Source organism: Giraffa tippelskirchi, chromosome 1 (assembly GCF_054371585.1).
Source record: "Giraffa tippelskirchi isolate mGirTip1 chromosome 1, T2T-mGirTip1v1.2.pri, whole genome shotgun sequence".
NCBI lineage: Eukaryota > Metazoa > Chordata > Mammalia > Artiodactyla > Giraffidae > Giraffa > Giraffa tippelskirchi.
This window is the reverse complement of record NC_137275.1, coordinates 213,357,741-213,374,661: the sequence shown is the minus strand read 5'-3', so window position 1 is coordinate 213,374,661 and position 16,921 is coordinate 213,357,741. Positions and strand designations below refer to the sequence as shown.

Below are 16,921 nucleotides of genomic sequence, written 5' to 3'. Positions count from 1 at the left end.
TCCAACAGATATTTAGTCTGCTGCCTCCGTGTCCCAGGTACTGTATAGGTACTGGGAATTGCTTTTGAGAAAGACACCATCTTTGGCACCAGGCATCTAATAAACTGGGCTTCTTTGGTGGCTCAGCAGTAGAGAATGAGCCTGCGATGCGGAAGGCGTGGGTTCGCTCCCTGGGTTGGGAGGGTCCCGTGGCAGAGGAAATGGCAACCCACCCCACTGTTCTTGCCTGGGAAATCCCATGGCCAGAGGAGTCTGGTGCCCTGCGGTCCATGGGGCCACAAAGAGTTGGACACAACCGAGCAACTGAACACACATGCATTTAATCAACAAGAGCGCTCAGTCTACTGTGGATTCAGATATCACCTGTGTTAACACTAATTAGACAGTTCCAATTTGATTGGCTGGAAAATGTCTTAAAAGAAATATTTACAAATTGGGGAAAATTTTTTCCTGCCAATTAGTTCATATAAAAGATTAAACCATGCAAAAAAAAAAAAGTGATTTTGACCTTTTCAGACAAGAGAAAAATGAGGTAGTGGCATTGTTTCTCTCTGGTCACTTTTTAAAAAAATATAACCACTAAGTTACTGTGGGAAGTCATCCCTAATTAATAGACCTAACATTTGTAATGTGTCACATTTCTAAGATGTAGGTACAGTTTCCTTCTGAAACCCATTACAAGAAAGGTATGGTTTTCAATTATACTCTTACCACCAAATGGTATGCTTGCACTAAATCAAGAAGAGCTCGTAGCGGTGTGTTGGTGTAATGCCTACTCTGTTTAGTTTCTGCTAAATTAAAATGGAAATAAGTGACAGGTGTCCTGGAAACTATGATGGGTAAATGCACCTTCTCCTATCTCTCAGCCAGACGTGGCAGAGATCAAATCATTTCATTAAACTGAGTTCCTAACATATAAATGGTTAATAAATCTTTGTCCAAAAATGCAGCGTCTAGGGCTCAGAGAGGTGAAATGAGTAACCTAAGGTCACAGCTAAAGGGCAGAACAACCAAAGCTAAGTGCCAGTTAGCATCCTTTTAATGTCACAGTACTGCAGCTTTCATCATCCCCATGGACCCACAGTCTCCTAGCACTGAAGCGAGCACAGGGCTCTATAGTCGTTGTCTGGGTTCAGGTCCCAGCTCTGCCATTTACTAGCTGTGTCTCTTTGGGAGAGTTAATTAGTCTCTCTGGTCCTGCTTCCTAATCTGTAAAATAACGATAGTAATAATTGTTCCTTATTCAAATGTTGAAAGATTAAGTAAATTAATAGATGGCACAGTGCAGGGCATTCAGAAGGTGAGCACTTCCCCGCCTCTCCCCCAAGGGTATTTAGAGAGCATGATTAATGCACAGTCAGGAGGCAGGATTCTGGCTGACACCATCTGCTGTGATGGCATGGTACTTGAGTGGATTCTGCTAAGAGAGTCACAATCAAGAGCCACGATTCCAGGCTAATGGACTGAATTATGGACCAGTAATGATGCTTCCCAGCCTTTTTTTTGTCCTTGGCACCCATAGAAACTGTGTTGTTGTATAGCACACTGGGTGGGCCGGGGGGTTGGGGGAGCGGCTTCCCTGCTAGCTCAGCTGGTAAAGAATCTGCCTGCAATGCAGGAGACCCCGGTTCGATTCCTGGGACAGGAAGATCCCCTGGAGAAAGGATAGGCTACCAACTCCAGTGTTGTTGGGCTTCCCTGGTGACTCAGATGGTAAAGAATCCGCCTGCAATGCAGAGATCTGAGTTTGATCCCTGGGTTCTGAAGATCCCCTGGAGAAAGGAAGGCATGGCAAGCCACTCCAGTATTCTTGCCTGGAGAATCCCCATTGACAGAGGAGCCTGGCAGGCTGCAGTCCACGGGGTCACAAAGAGTCAGATACGGCGGAGTGACTAAGCACAGAACATATAGCACGCTGGAGTAAGCAGACAAGGCTGCTCGAGTCTCTCGGCTCCCGCAGTCCTGTTCACTTGCTCCAACAACTGAGAGAACAAATGATTTAACCTACTTACAACCTTCGAAGCCTATCAAGTGGGTAGCTCTACTGAGATATCTGTCAGCATCTCCCCAGTGCTTGGGCTTCCCTCGTGGCTCAGCTGGTAAAGAATCCGCTTGCAATGCAGGAGACCTGGGTTTGATCCCTGGGTTGGGAAGATTCCCTGGAGGGGGGAAAGGCTACCCACTCCAGTATTGTGGCCTGGAGAATTCCACGGACTGTATAGTCCATTGGGTTGCAAAGAGTCAGACATGACTGAGCAACGTTCACTCCACCCTAATGCTTTAGTTCTGATTAGGAACATAGAATTGTCCCCACTTAGGCTAAAAGTAAAACAGGTGCCAGTTTGGCCCAACCAGGCTCCTCTGGAAGGTGGTTAGAGAACAGATGTGCTGCTGTATGGGCTACATAAAAGCTGTTCCTGCCTCCGGGAACCCTGCTATGAGACTGAGACATGTGCCAGCGTAGGTAAAAGAGTAACTGAGTACAGGCAGCACCCAAGGGTGAACAGGCAGCACCCAAGGGTGAACTGAGCAGCCCAGAGAAGATCCCAGAGGACCTTGGACAGAGAATGTTCATTGTGCTCTCCTAGGAGACTGCATGTTGGCATATCACCCTGGGGACTTCTTGGCCATCCAGACATTGGCATTCAGTTGCAAGCATCCTTTGAGGCCTTGGCCTTTCTGGCTGATGATTTGGTTGTTTGGAAGGCAGAAGAAACACTGCTGGTGTTGTGTTGTTAATTCTGGGTCAGCAAGGAAGACTGGGTTGAAATGTGTGGGTGACAAGAGCCTCAGAGGAAAATGATCCTGGTGTCTTAGAATCAATAATATGAAATGAATGGAATTCAGGGTTTAATCCACCATGTAGTCTAATCTGTAGAAGATTAGGTTTCAAAAATATCAAACAAAGGGTAGATCTAAAAGGGAATATTTTTACATTCTGAAGATGTAAAAATTGAAAATATCAGATAATCTGAAAGAGGAAGGCATTCAGAGCCCACAGTTTAAAACAGTGTTTTAAAGAGAAGCAAGTCAGTTCAGCTCAGTCATGTCCGACTCTTTGTGATCCCATGAACTGCAGCACACCAGGCTTCCCTATCTATCACCAATTTCCAGAGCTTGCTCAAACTCATGTCCACTGAGTCGGTGATGCCATCCAACCATCTCATCCTCCGTCGTCCCCTTCTCCTCCTGCCTTCAATCTTTCCCAGCACCAGGGTCTTTTCCAATGAGTCGGTTCTTTGCGTCAGGTGGCAAAGATAGGAGAAGAAGGTAGAACATATCAAAAACAAAGGGGTGAGACCTTTTTTAAAAGGACCTCTATAGATGCATGCTTTGGTTGGAGCAAAAAGATGAACTATTGAATAGCAGAGCCATGTGGAGGATGGTGTATGAAATTAACAGGACAGAAGAAGAGCTGCTCAACTTCTGTTTTGCTTTTCTCTCTTTCAACAAGGAAACCAGTCAGTATACTAACTACAGAAGGTAAAAAGAACAAAGAGGAAGAAATTGAAGTTCAAGATAAGAGAGAGTAGTCAGGAAATATTTTACTGCTTTGTAGTTAAAGTCTTCAGGTTCAGAAAAAAAAAATGGAGAAAAATTGAATTTGTCATTGCTGAACCTACGAGTACTCTTTGAAAAACTATAGAGTCTTGGGGAAATGCCAGAAGAATAGACAGGGAAATGTCATACAGTTTCTTGAAAAATGCATTCTAAAACCTGGAGTGATAAGTTTGATGGTAAAATCAAGGAAAGTTTGAGAACAGATTTTTTTTTTAAGCTCTTTAACATAGTTTTCACTTAGGAACAGAGTGGATTCGCTCAGAATAAGTCATGCTAATCTTTCAAGGGACTTCCCATGTAGCTCAGTCAGTAAAGAATCCGCCTGCAGTGCAGGAGACTGGGTTTGAGTCCTAGGTCAGGAAGACCCCCTGGAGAAGGAAATGGCAACCCACTCCAGTATTCTTGCCTGGAGAATCCCATGGACGCAGGAGCCTAGAAGGTTACAGTCTATGTGGTCGCAAGAGTAGGTCATAACTGAGTGACGAAGCACACAGTCTTTCAAGATTCTTAGTAGGTTAAGAGTAGAAGGACTGTCTCTCACCTAATTTACAATTTATCACAAATCACATTTAATATCGAAACACAATCTACCCATTTTAGAAATAAGGCAAAGATGACTGCTAATATTCAGTGTCATTCGAGAGGTCTTACCAATGCAATAAGCCAGGAAAACAAAATAAAGAATAAATGCTGGGGTGGGATGGGGTGGGGAACGGGAGGTGGGAGGAAGTTCAAAAGGAGGGGACATATGTATACCTACGGTGATTCATGCTAATATATGGCAGAAACCAACGCAGTGTTGTAAAATTATAATCCTCCAGTTATAGATAAAAAAGAATAAATGCTGGAAAGGCAGAAACAAAAGTCATGTGATTATCCCTAAAATACAAGTGAATACCGATTAATGAGTCCAGCAAAGTGACCAGAGGCAGAAATAGCCTAAAGTTGGTAGTTTTATATATCTGGTAGTAAAAAGCAAAAAAATTAGAAGAGAGGTAATAATGAGATCCCATTTTCACCTGTGACAGAACTGATGTACAGCTAGGAATCAAGTTAGTAAGATATGTTCCATACTGTTACGGAAAAATTTAAAATTCTGACTGAAAAACATTTAAGAGCATCTGAATAAATGGTAAGAAATGCCTTGTGAATTCATTCTCCCAAATTAATCCATTGTATTTAATGCTTCAAATCATAAGTCCAGTGGGATTTTTTTTTTTTTGGTAGTAACTTGAATTGTAATCTGGAAAAGTGAATGCATGAGGATAGCCAAGAAAAAAGAAAAATTATATGGGAAAGGAAACAGGATTTGTCCAGTCAGATATTTAAGACTCACACATTAAAACAAAAGTAATTAAGACAGTTTGGTGGGCCTCGCCGGTGGCTCAGTGGTAAAGAATCGGTCTGCCAGCTCCAGAGACCCGAGTTTGATCCCTGGTCTGGGAAGATCCCACATGCCATGGAGCAGCTTGGCCCCTGTGCCACAACTATTGAGCCTGTGCTCCAGAGCCCATGCTCCCCAACAAGAGAAGCCACTGCAACGAGAATCCCATGCACGGCAGTGAAGAGTGGCCCCTACTTGCCACAGTAGAGAAAAGCCCACCCAGCAATGAAGACCCAGCACAGCCAAAAATAAATAGAACTATACAAATATGTTTTAAAAAGACAGTCTGGTGCTGGTTTAGCAATACACAGATCAATAAAAATATGAAGAATCCAAAAATAGACACGAATAGATATTGTGTCTTACCTGCCTTATGGCAGAAAGTGAAGAGGAACTAAAAAGCCTCTTGATGAAGGTGACAGAGGAGAGTGAAAAAAACTGGCTTAAAACTCAGCATTCAGAAAACTAAGATCATGCCATCCAGTCCCATCACTTCGTGGCAAATAGAGAGGAAAACAATGGAAACAGTTACAGACTTTATTTTCTTGGGCTCCAAAATCACTGCAGGTGGTGACTGCAGCCATGAAATTAAAAGGTCCTTGGAAGAAAAGCTATGACAAACCGAGACAAAATATTAAAAAGCAGAGACATTACTTTGCCAACAAAGGTCCATCTAGGCAAGGCTATGGTTTTTCCAGTAGTCATGTATGGATGTGAGAGTTGGACCATAAAGAAGTCTGAGCACTGAAGAACAGTTGCTTTTGAACTGTGGTGTTGGAGAAGACTTGAGAATTCCTTGGACTGCAAGGAGATCCAACCAGTCATTCCTAAAGAAAATCAGTCCTGAATATTCATAGGAAGGACTGATGCTGAAGCTGAAGCTCCACTACTTTGACCACCTGATGCAAAGAGCCGACTCACTAGAAAAGACCCTGATGCTGGAAAAGATGGAAGGCAGGAGAAGAAGGGGACGACGGAGGACAAGATGGTTGGATGGCATCACCGACTTAATGTACATGAGTTTGAGCACGTTCCAGGGGATGGTGAAGGACAGAGAAGTCTGGCATGCTGCAGTCCATTGGGTCACAAAGAGTCGGACACGACTGAGCAGTTGACTGATCAACAAAGCTTCTGTAATCTTAGTCGGCTATTCTGTAATGCCCGTGCCAACCACTAGAGGGAAACAAAGTTAAACCAGTCTTTGGAAACCATCTGCAAAGCACAGGGCAGTTTCCACATTGAATTCAATGACTAATGGCATCACCTTACTAGATGCTCTTGATAACCTAATGACAGGCATTGCTTTTGTGCCCGTTAAACAAACAAAGGAACTGAGACTCAAAGAAGGGACCTCCCTGAGCATGGTCTGGGAAGCCTGGCGTGTTGCAGTCCATGGGGTCACAAAGAGTCAGACACGACTGAGCAACTGAACAACAAGATATTGTGTATCAGTCATGGGCAATCAGGAGAACTGAAGTCACTCTAGGCTTTTCTTACAGAGGGAATTTAATACAGGGAGTTGATTACACAGGGAAGAAGAACTAAGTGGCTTAAGTGACCAGTGAGGCAACTCAGAAATGAACAATAGTAGAACCTGTTTATTACTCCTAGAGCTGGAGAGACAAAGGGCCAAAGAGAGATGGCAGTGTTCCAGAACTCAGAACCTAGGAGCTGGGGCCACAGGAAGCCAGTCTAGTAGAAGCTGAAGCCCCAGGGGATTGTAGTTACTGCTGGAAACATCCTCTGAGGTAGAAAGAAACGAGGGAGAAATACCTTGACTTATTTCCTTTTCCCACCTTCCAATTTCTGTCGGTGCTTCCCATTGGTCAAACCTACATAAAAACCAGAGGGCAGGGAAACTGGAAAATGCATTTCCTTGGAAACAGAGCAGGGCAGGGGAGAGTAGAGAATGGCTCTAAGAGCCATCAGGAAGGGTAAGACAAGAGTAAGCTGGGGAGAGGTGCCCAACCCAGCCTGGTAAGGAGCCAGTTTAAAGAAGGGTTTAGGTAGCTCTTGTGAGGAAGAGGTCTCTTTTTTTCTGAAATGTAGAACTAATTGTTTCAACATCACTAAAGCACATGAAAACATGTGAGATGACAATCTCTGTTCCTACCGTATCATTGAGAAGACAAGATGTGTGCACAGAGATGTCTCAGGCAGTGGGGTTCAGAGGAGGTCTTGGGATTTTCCCGATGAGTGCATTTGGTGCCTTAAATAGAAGCCGAGGCAGATGGGAAGATGCAGCAGATGGGCGGCACTTGGGATGCTTGGCTAGCGGAGAGGTCGGAGTCCTGGACGATGTCCCAGGCTCAGCCAGTTACCCACTGTGTGACCTGGTCACCTCACCCCCTCCCAGTGGGCCCCCATTTCCCCATGTGTGAAATGAGGAGATTGGACTAGGGCGTTGTTTGTCATCCCTGGCTGCACATTGGATTTAGAGATAGATGGTGATGTAATTAGCCAGGGTAAGGGTTGGACATTGATTTTTTAAAAATATCCCTTGGTTGATGTTTTTCATCAGCTTTATTAAGATATAAATTACATACTATGCAATTCACCAATTTGAAAATTGTACAATTCAGTGGTTTTAGCATTTTCACAAAGTAGTACAGTCACTACAATCTAATTTTAGAACATTTTCACTTCTAAAAGAGACCCCATGCCCATTAGCAGTCACCTCCTATTTCTCCCCATCCTCCCCAGTCCTAGTCTACTTTCTATCTGTATGGATTTGCCTATTCTGGACATTTCATATAAACAGAATTATGTGGTATGTGGCCTTTGGGGTTTGGCTTCTGTTACTTAGCATAATGTCTTCAAGGTTCATACATACCATAGCATGGATTGATATTTCATTCTGTTTTATGACTGAATAATATTCTGTTATATAGATATATCACATTGTATTTATCTGTTCATCTCTTGATAGACATTTGGGTTGTGTCTACCTTTTGGCTCTTATGAAGAGTGTTGCTATGAATGCTTATGTACAAGTCTTTACATGGACACTTTTTCATTTCTCTTGGGTACATAACTAGGAGTGGAATTGCTGAGTCATATGGTAACTCAATGTTTAACCTCTCTGAGAATCTGCCAGGCTGATTTTCAAAGCAGTTGTGTCATTTGGCATTCCCACCAGCCGTGTAAGGGGTTTCCTCTGGTGATTTTACTATTCATCCAGAATCTTAAACCACCTAACTGGGCTTCCCTGGTGGCTCAGTTGGTAAAGAATCTGCCTGCAATGCTGGAGACCTGGGTTCAATCCCTGGGTTGGGAAGATCCCCTGGAGGAGGGCATGGTGACCCACTCAAATATTCTTGCCTGGAGAATCCCCATGAACAGAGGAGCCTGGCAGGCTGCAGTCCATGGAGTCACAAAGAGTCAGATGCAACTGAGCGACTAAGCATAGCTCAACACACCTGGATGATATCTGAGTGGTTCTGTTTCTACAATTCTATGCTTTTTTATCTAAGATTAGATCCTCCGAGCTGCTTGCAAAAGCCCACATCACCCAGAACTTGACTGAGCTATAGAGTGGGTGATTGGTTCCTCTGAGCACTTGATAACTCCCAGCCTTATTTCTGAGAGAAAGCCCTGTAAGTTTCAGCTCAAGACCCTCCCCCATCCTTGCCCTGCACAGGTCATAATTCTGGCAATGGATTCTGGAGGATTATTCTGAACAATTATACCATTGTTTTACTAATACTAGAATTATTATAATAATTAGTATAATAATGGTACAATAATATAATAATTATTATAATGTTACAATATTATAAATCTCTGAATAATTATCCCATTTTTTAGTATGCAATGCATTTTGATTGAGTACTATGTGTTTGGTCTGCTGGGATCCCAGAGTCAGGGAGTGGGGAAGCTCTGGCAGGATCAAGCAGGGCCATAAAGGTCCCTTCACCGTGTATCTGCAGAGCTGTGTCCAACCCTAATACAGTCAAGAACATCCCATATGACACAGGCTCCCCCAGGAGGAATGCTATTTTCTCTACAGTTGGAAGCAGAATGAGAATAGGGGGCTTCTCCAGAGAGAAGGGAAGAGAAGAAATTAGATCTGGTTAGGGGCTTCCCCAGTGGCTCTATGGTAAAGAATCCGCCTGCAAGGTAGGAGATGCAGGAGACCCGGTTTTGATCCCCGGGGCAGTAAGATCCCCTGGAGGAGGGCAATCCACTCCAGTATTCTTGCCTGAAGAATCTCATGGACAGAGGAGCCTGGCAGGCCACAGTTCATAGGGTCGCTCAGAGTCAGACATGAGTGAAGCGAGTTAGCACACATGCACACACAACTTCTCACTCACATCTACTAACTGGGCACGTTACTTGCCTTCACTAAGCCCCAGTGTAAAAGGAGGCCGCACCAACTTCCTTGCAGGGTAACTGTCAAAGTTAACCTGTAGAGCACCTAGCATGTGCTAGGCACATAGAAGCCCCCTTCTACCACACCAGATCCTTCTCAAGTGCCAGCTCATGGAAGCATGCACCTCTTCCGTCACCCTCTGAAAACCAGGACTTGTGACCTCCTTTCCAGAATGCCAGAAACCTGGTGAACCTCAGTCTCTGTTGACAGTGAGCATGGAGCTGGCCTCATCTCCTGGATCTTAGCCACTGGGCCCTGAGGCTCGTGAGCTGCTGAGTGCTACTGGGTGGGCATGGCCTTCTCTGAGGTTCCTGTGGACAGGGCAGGTGCAGTGGGAGTCATTACATCATAGCTTATGTGACCATCACCCCCTGGAGTTCTGCAGGGAACAGTCCATGAGGCCAGCAGCAGTGGTTTCCTTAAAGGACCCACAACCCCACACAATGCCATAAGTTAGGGTCTCCTGGTTGGTCCTCAGTGTGTATGAGCTGAGAAAGCACCCAACTCATTCCACTCCTTCTTTTCAATCTTTGCTCTTCTAGAAACTCTGACCCTGAGAGACCCACGCTGCTTCTCTGACTCTCGTCTATTTCTCTTCCTATTTGTCTCTTTCTCAGTCTTCCCAGAAGTTGTTGTAAAGTGAAAGTCACACGTTATTAAATACAAGTTATCACTCCCTGCACATATATTGATTTCCCTGTTTACCTTTTCCCTCTGGGTTTCTTAGAAATAAAACACACACACACGCTTTTAACTTGGGAAGACGAGAAGATACGTGATATTACTGCCTTGTTTCCAGTCCATGGCAGACATCACTAATCAATCACAGCACTCCTTCCTCCAGAGCTGGGCACAACCTCAGTGTCTTTTTACATCAGACATTCCAAGAAGAGAGTGAGAGTCGGATGGAGTGAGCATGGGAGATATCTATTTACCATTCCTTAGAAATTCTTACTCAAAACTTACTCAAACCTCCAGCCCTGAATGTACACCAGGTCTCCGCTGTAGGGCACCTTGTTCCTTGGGGATTCATTCTCACATTCAGTGTAACCAATCTGAAGTTAAATCATAGTTTTCTCTCCTCCAAGCAGCCCTCACTCCCAAACTCCTTTTTCCTGTTAATAGCATGCTGTTTTCCTGGTCCTCCAGACTCAAGCATTCACCGTTTTCTGACCCCTCCACGTCTCTGAGTCTCCCCTTCTCAAGTCCTGCCAGTGCCCCCAGCCTGTCACCCTTTCAGTGTTTCTCTGGCTTGTTTTTGCTGTCTCGACCGTTCAGACCTTTAATAGGCGGGCAGCAGTGTGCTACTAACAGGGTGGGTGGAAGATGAGCCTCAAGTTGTGAAGCCTCCCAAGCTGAAGGGCATTTTCTCTGTTCTGAGCTCCCAGTCTCTTAAGACAGATATTGTTTTCAACATACTTGAGACACGGGAAAATAATACCTACGAGCTCTGCACTTCCTAGCCTTGTTGTCACATCCCAGCTCCACGACTTCATTCATTCTTCCTCCCTGTCTTCCTGCTTCTTTCCTTCTCTCCCTCCTGCCTTCCCTTCCTTCCTTTCATCAAATATTTATGTGGCACCAGTTATGAACTAAGCAAAGCCTCTACATGTGTAAAAAGGCATGGTTAATGTAAACCATGTAACCAATGCCTGGGGCAGAGCAAGTACTGGATAAATAAGTTAGGGGTGGGAGTAAAGCCTGATTATCAGGCTTAGAAATGCATCTAGAAATCACCTGACCCCTCTCATGTCACAGAGGAGGAAACTGTGGCCCAGGGCAGCTGGCCAAGATTCCTGCACAAGGTTGGGCAGAACCAAGACCAGACACTGGAAATCTCAGTGACGACTCCAGGCACTTTTTTTTTTGCTGCCATTGCTGCCTCCATGAGGAGGGTGAATACCCTTGCTTGTGCTTCAGGTTGGAGAGGTGAGGCTGACTGTGACCCCAGACAAAGACACACCTTCCACGTTCTTACACACACACACACACACACACACACACACACACACACACACACACACACATTTATTTCCCTGTTGAACTGTCCTGAGCAAAATCTCCAGGAGGCAGCCAGGGTGGACCAGAGACCTAGCTCATGGAACAACATAGGGACAATAGTGCAGTTCCTCCTGAGAAGCATCCTGTATCTCCAGCAGAGTCCTCCTCTGTACCCCCTTCCCCTGTGCCCCACGTGCCTGGCCTGCACACCCCGCCTGCCCTTCTTCAGATACAGCCCAGAGGGCTGCCCCCCTCTTCCATCCACTGAGTTCGTCTAGCTCATCATAGTCTCCGGGGTGTCCGTCCTTCACACAGCCCTCCGTGTGGATTTTCTAAAAATGGAACTCCTATCATGTCACACCTTTGCTTAAACCTTTTCCACTTCTCATTCCCGCTCTAGCCATTCTGCTTTTTCAAATGTCATTCCTTTGCTCATACTATTCCTTAGGATTCTAATAGCCATTTCCACCTTGGCACTCAAAAGACATTCCACAAAACAAATAAGCAAAAAACAACACACCATCACCGATTTAGAGCACATGGGCTATAAATGGGAGGAATCCAACTACATCAAGCATAAATAAATAAATAGGACTTATAATTGAGAACTTCAGTGGTAGACCAGCTTCAGGCATGGCTAGAGATTCAAATGCTACCAGTAAGGGTTTTTTCCCCCCTCTTTTCATCTAGTTTTAACCTCTGATCATCTTGTGTACCTCTGTGCATTGACCACTTCCCACAGATACTTCTTTGTGTCCAGGGAATATGATCATAATTAGCCTCAACTTATATCATCCTCATAGCCAAACCTGACTTATCTGTGAGGCACGGTAGATGCAGTGCCTTGGGCTCACAATGCTTTTAGGGGCCCACAAAAATGATTTCATTTCTTTTAAAGTCAGAAGAAAAAAATGAATTTTTTGTTGAAGAAAATGGTTTAATGTCTGATATTAATATATTTGTTTTTATAAGTGCAGTCATAAAATGTAATTTTTAATTTTTTTTCTAGAGAAGAAATGAAGGCCAAAGGGCTTTAGGGCCCACAAAAGTCACAGTAAGGCCTTGTTTGACTCTTAAAAAAAAAGAGAGACCCTTTCTCTCTGTTTCCATGAGTTAAACCTCCTGGAAAAATCTGATTGTCCCTGATTGGATCATGTTCCAGAGCAAGTCCCTGGAAAGAGGGAGAGCTCTGATAGGTCCACCTTGAGGGGAATTATCAGCCTCATGCAAACACAAGAAATGTTGTTTCCTGTAAAAAAAAAAAAAAGGATTCTGTTTTAAGAAAGTCCACCAAAGCTTGACTCCCCCAGTGGACCCCCCTCCCCCAATGATTCCTTGCCCAACACCTTTACCAGCCCCAGGAAAATTAGTTGCCTTCCCTTGTACGCTCCCTTCATGGCTCATTCGAGTGTGATTGTAACTGATTAAATGATAGTTTCCTACCCTGGGGTGTGAGCTCCCTGAAGACAGAATGAAGGAGTAAGCGGCAAAAATCTGGTCTCTGGGAATGAGCAGAAAGAGGGATTGGCTCTGCTTAGGGGTGTGAGGAGACCTTTGATCTGGGACTTAAAGACTAGAAGTCTTCCTGGAGGAAGGGGTGCTTTAGCTGAATTTGGCGATGAGGAATGACCCCAAGGAACAGAAAGAGGTGAAAGGCCCCAGGACGGGAAGAACTTGGGGGTATAGAGAAGAATATAGCCAAAGATGAGCTGCAAAGAGAATGGGACAGGATCGCCGGTTGGGAAGCAGGGGGCAGGCATGAGTGATACATAAAGGAATTTGGATTTTTGCCTGCAAACCAAGGCTCTGAGCCTTGGTCCGTGGAGGGGCGAAAGAGAGCCTGAAGTTGAGTGTGAAATGTTGTGTCTGGGTGCCTTTTTCTGCAGAGAAGATCCATAGCTTTCATCAGATTTCATCTTAAGAATCACTAGCAACAGAGAGGTATCCAAGCTCCCGGAGGGTGGAGTGCCACCCTCTAGAACGTAGTCAGAACAGCTCTCTGACTGCTGCTCTGTGGAGATGGGCTAAAGAAGAAGCAGAGGCTGGGAGAGCTTTGAGAATCTGTTTCAGGATCCTTAGGGCAATAACACCAAGCGGAGCAGTTGGAATTAGAAGATGTTGTAGCAGGAACATTTAACAGGTGCTTTCTGCACCTGACGATGTGGGGTTGATGGAGAGGAGGAGAAAGTGACTCCAAGATGTCTAGTTTGTATCATGATCTTACTGTAGGATGTTTAATGAATTATTTTTTAACTTGATGATAGCCTTTGATTTACGCTTCCCATTTAGACGATGTCTTTTTTAAAAAACAGATTAATTTCAAACTGAAGAATTTTTTTAAGGGTTAACATCTCTGATATATACAAATTTCCACTTTCTGCTTTTCCTCTGAGTTGCCGTTGTTGCCATTGTGTCCTGTTCTACGATAACTCTGTGGAACTATTTGTTGCACCTATTTCTCTTGGTTGTCAGTGCTTGGAGAACATCATTTAAAGAACAGACAAGGGTATCAAAACCCTCTGCTTTTCTAAATCCTGACTTTGACACCCTCCACAGCTACCCGCTCCCTTCCCCAGGGCTCAGCAGCTCGGACCGGCTGCCTTTTGGCCTCGAGGAGAATGGGGGGACTCCATTTGCCACCAAGGCTTCGGGAAGGCATCACCATCACCAGCACCAGCACCACACGAACTATGGCCTCTCGCTGACCCTGGAGAACAAGGAGGGGCTTTCCAGGTCCCCAAACTCCAGCAGCAAATCCCACACAAGTAAGCTGGGGCATAGTGGGCAAGGTGGAGGGAGCGGGGCTGCAGTGTGTGAGCGGCTTTCCGAGATGCTCAAGACATCGGTGCAGCTTGGAATGGTGGGAATATCCGAGCTGGGTTTCCAGATCTGAGTGAGAGCAGACAAGAGCCTTGTGCATTAGACAGAGGTGACTTAGGGATTATGGTTTACCCGCCAACTCTGGTTTTGTTATGAGGGAGCAGATGTCTCTGCCTCATTCCACGCTGATTCTCTGCTCCTGCTATATCCAGCACTGGCTCGAGCAGTGGAACAGAGAGAGAGGGGAGTGAGGTGACTGCGTCTCTAATTCCCAACCCCAGGAAAGCTCATTTTGTCCCATTCTGCCTCATTCTTGCCTTCTGAAAGCAAGGTGTCAAGTAGATCTAGTGCACACTGCTAAAGTCCCAGTGAGAAGTCACGGAAATGGAGAAGAAACAAATTAGAAATGTTTCTAGGGACTTCCCTGGCATTCCAGTGGTTAAGACTTTGCCTTCCAATGCAGGGGGTGTGGGTTCGATCCCGTTCAAGGAACTGAGATCCCACATGCCTTGCAACCAAAACACCAAAACAAAACAGAAGCAATATTGTAACATTCAATACAGACTTAAAAGATGGTCCACATCAAAAATATCTTTTAAAAAAGGGGAAAAAAGAAATGTTTCTAGCAATATGACAGGGTGATTTTGTATCTGTTAAAACTAATTAAAAATGTGGGCTTGGATTTTGTATGCCTGTTCTTTTCTTTTTCTAGAAAATCCTTTTTATTATATTTCACCAAAGAATTTGTGTGTGACAGGAGGTGGGGGTAGAACTTATTCTTTATCACATGTGGTTTGAACAAGTGCCAAGATAGAGGTGAGAATCAAGAGGCTTCGATTCTAGTTCTCACGGTTGAGCCAAGTCCCCTCTTGGATCCAGGGTTTTCTCAACTATGGAATGGGGTGGAGGGTGTTGAGATGATGGCCAAGGAATCTTACAGGTCTGATATTTCATGAGTCTGTGGCTGGTGAAAAGGATGAGCCATTGAGCCTTCACCTGTAGACCATGAATAGCAATTCTGGGTTGGCTGAGCTAGAAATGGTAACTCATTGTCCACTTTGGTACTGAAAAATTGATCCTATCCTCACTATCCAGGCCAGAATACTGGAGTGGGTAGCCGTTCCCTTCTCCAGGGGTCTTCCCAACCCAGCGACCAAGCCCAGGTCTCTCGCATTGCAGGCATATTCTTTACCAATTAAGCCACCAGGGAAGCCCCCATACACAATTAAATAAATCTTTGATCACTCGTATTTGGAGTATTTGTACAGGTGTCTATCTCCCAAATGGACTAGAATTATGTCTCATTCCTCTCCTTATTCCAGCTTCCCAGATCCCAGTTGCTATCACTGCCTGGCACAAACTTTAATATGTAATGAATACCAAATGTTTAATGAATATTTAATGTACCCACAGATAAAAACAAGCTAGTGGGAGGAGTGGTGGTGAACTAATCCAACATACAATGAATTTGATTTTAGAAATATAACATGGTTTTTAAGAGCACATTCGTCTGCCTGTTAGCCTGAACACTAATCTTTCCAATGTGCATAGTGCTTCTCCATTAATAAAGCATTTGCACATGAATTACCTCACTTAGTAATCACAGCAACCCTGCAAGGTAAGTAATTTTATTTTCATTTGAAAATGGCTCAGAGGCTCAGAGAGGTAAAGTAATCTGCCCAGGGTCACCCAGCTCACATATGGGGGACTTAGGCTTTGAAACTTTGATCTTAAAATGTTCTCCCATCCCACCTGCTAGTGCATTCCTGAGAGATTCAAGCTGCCAGAGGAGGAACCAGGAAGCAAGGCTCTGAGGGTTGGTCTCTGGTAAGCATCTTTCATCACCTGTATCTCTCTGCTCTTTCAACCTTTCCTTACTCACTTACAGAACTGAGTCCGGGAACACCTGCCCTTTTCAGCGAAGCTGCTGCCCATCTAAAGAAGCTGGAACTGGAAACCGTGAAGCCTGCTGGACCTTGGCCTGCTCTACACATCAATATAAATAAGGTGCCAAGGACCAGAGCTGGGTGATGCACGTGGACCTGGGGTTTACTGACACTTCTCATTATGACCCCGCCTGCCTCTTAAACCATGTGCCTTTGTCTTGGAGGGATTTCTACTCAACCTTTCATGACATTTCTTCTCGGGCATGTCTCTTAGGAGCTGAAATTCACTTATATTCTTTTGGGGTGGATTACAGCAGTAGGGGCTGCCTGTGGTGCTGAGGCCCTCAGCCTGGATCTGTTCATGGTCCTCTCCATCCTTCTAACTGAAGTTCCTCCAGGGAAGCCTCCACATTGACCTCTTTCTGGTTTTACTCTTCTGTATTAGTCTGCACGGGCTGCTATCACAGATTACCATAGACCAGGTGGCTTAAACAGCAGACATTTATTTCTCATTGATCTGAAGGTTGGGAAGTCCAAGGTCAAGGTGTGGATGATTTGGTTCCCTGGTGAGAGCTCTCTTCCTGGCTGGGAGCCAGTTGCCTTCTCGCTGCGTCCTCTCTTGCTGGAAGAGAGGGCTCTTTCTTCCTCTTCTTATAAAGCCATTAATCCCATCATGAGGGTCTCACCCACATGATTTTATCTCAGTCTAATTACTACCTCTCAAAGGCCCTGTGCCCAGATCCCATCACAAGGATGGTTAGGGTTTCAACATATAAATTTGGGGAGGACGCAAGTCAGTCCATAGCACCCTCTGTCTCTCTCAGCACCTGGCACATCATAGATATTCAGTAACTGTTTGCTGATGGAAGGAAGGGAAGGATTAGAGTAGAGAGGGAG

At 44.9% G+C, this 16,921-nt stretch overlaps 1 protein-coding gene across 8 annotated transcripts in view; it reads left to right on the top strand.

Annotated features, from left to right (window-relative positions):
- EPB41L4B (erythrocyte membrane protein band 4.1 like 4B) overlaps positions 1-16,921 on the top strand; it is a 136,958-nt gene that overhangs the window by 83,708 nt on the left and 36,329 nt on the right. For all 8 annotated transcript variants that reach the window (XM_081526219.1, XM_081526187.1, XM_081526207.1 and 5 more), the window contains exons 16-17: positions 13,875-14,083; positions 16,027-16,145. In XM_081526219.1, the coding sequence (XP_081382345.1) occupies positions 13,875-14,083; positions 16,027-16,145 (328 nt within the window). The remainder of the gene's footprint in view (positions 1-13,874; positions 14,084-16,026; positions 16,146-16,921) is intronic.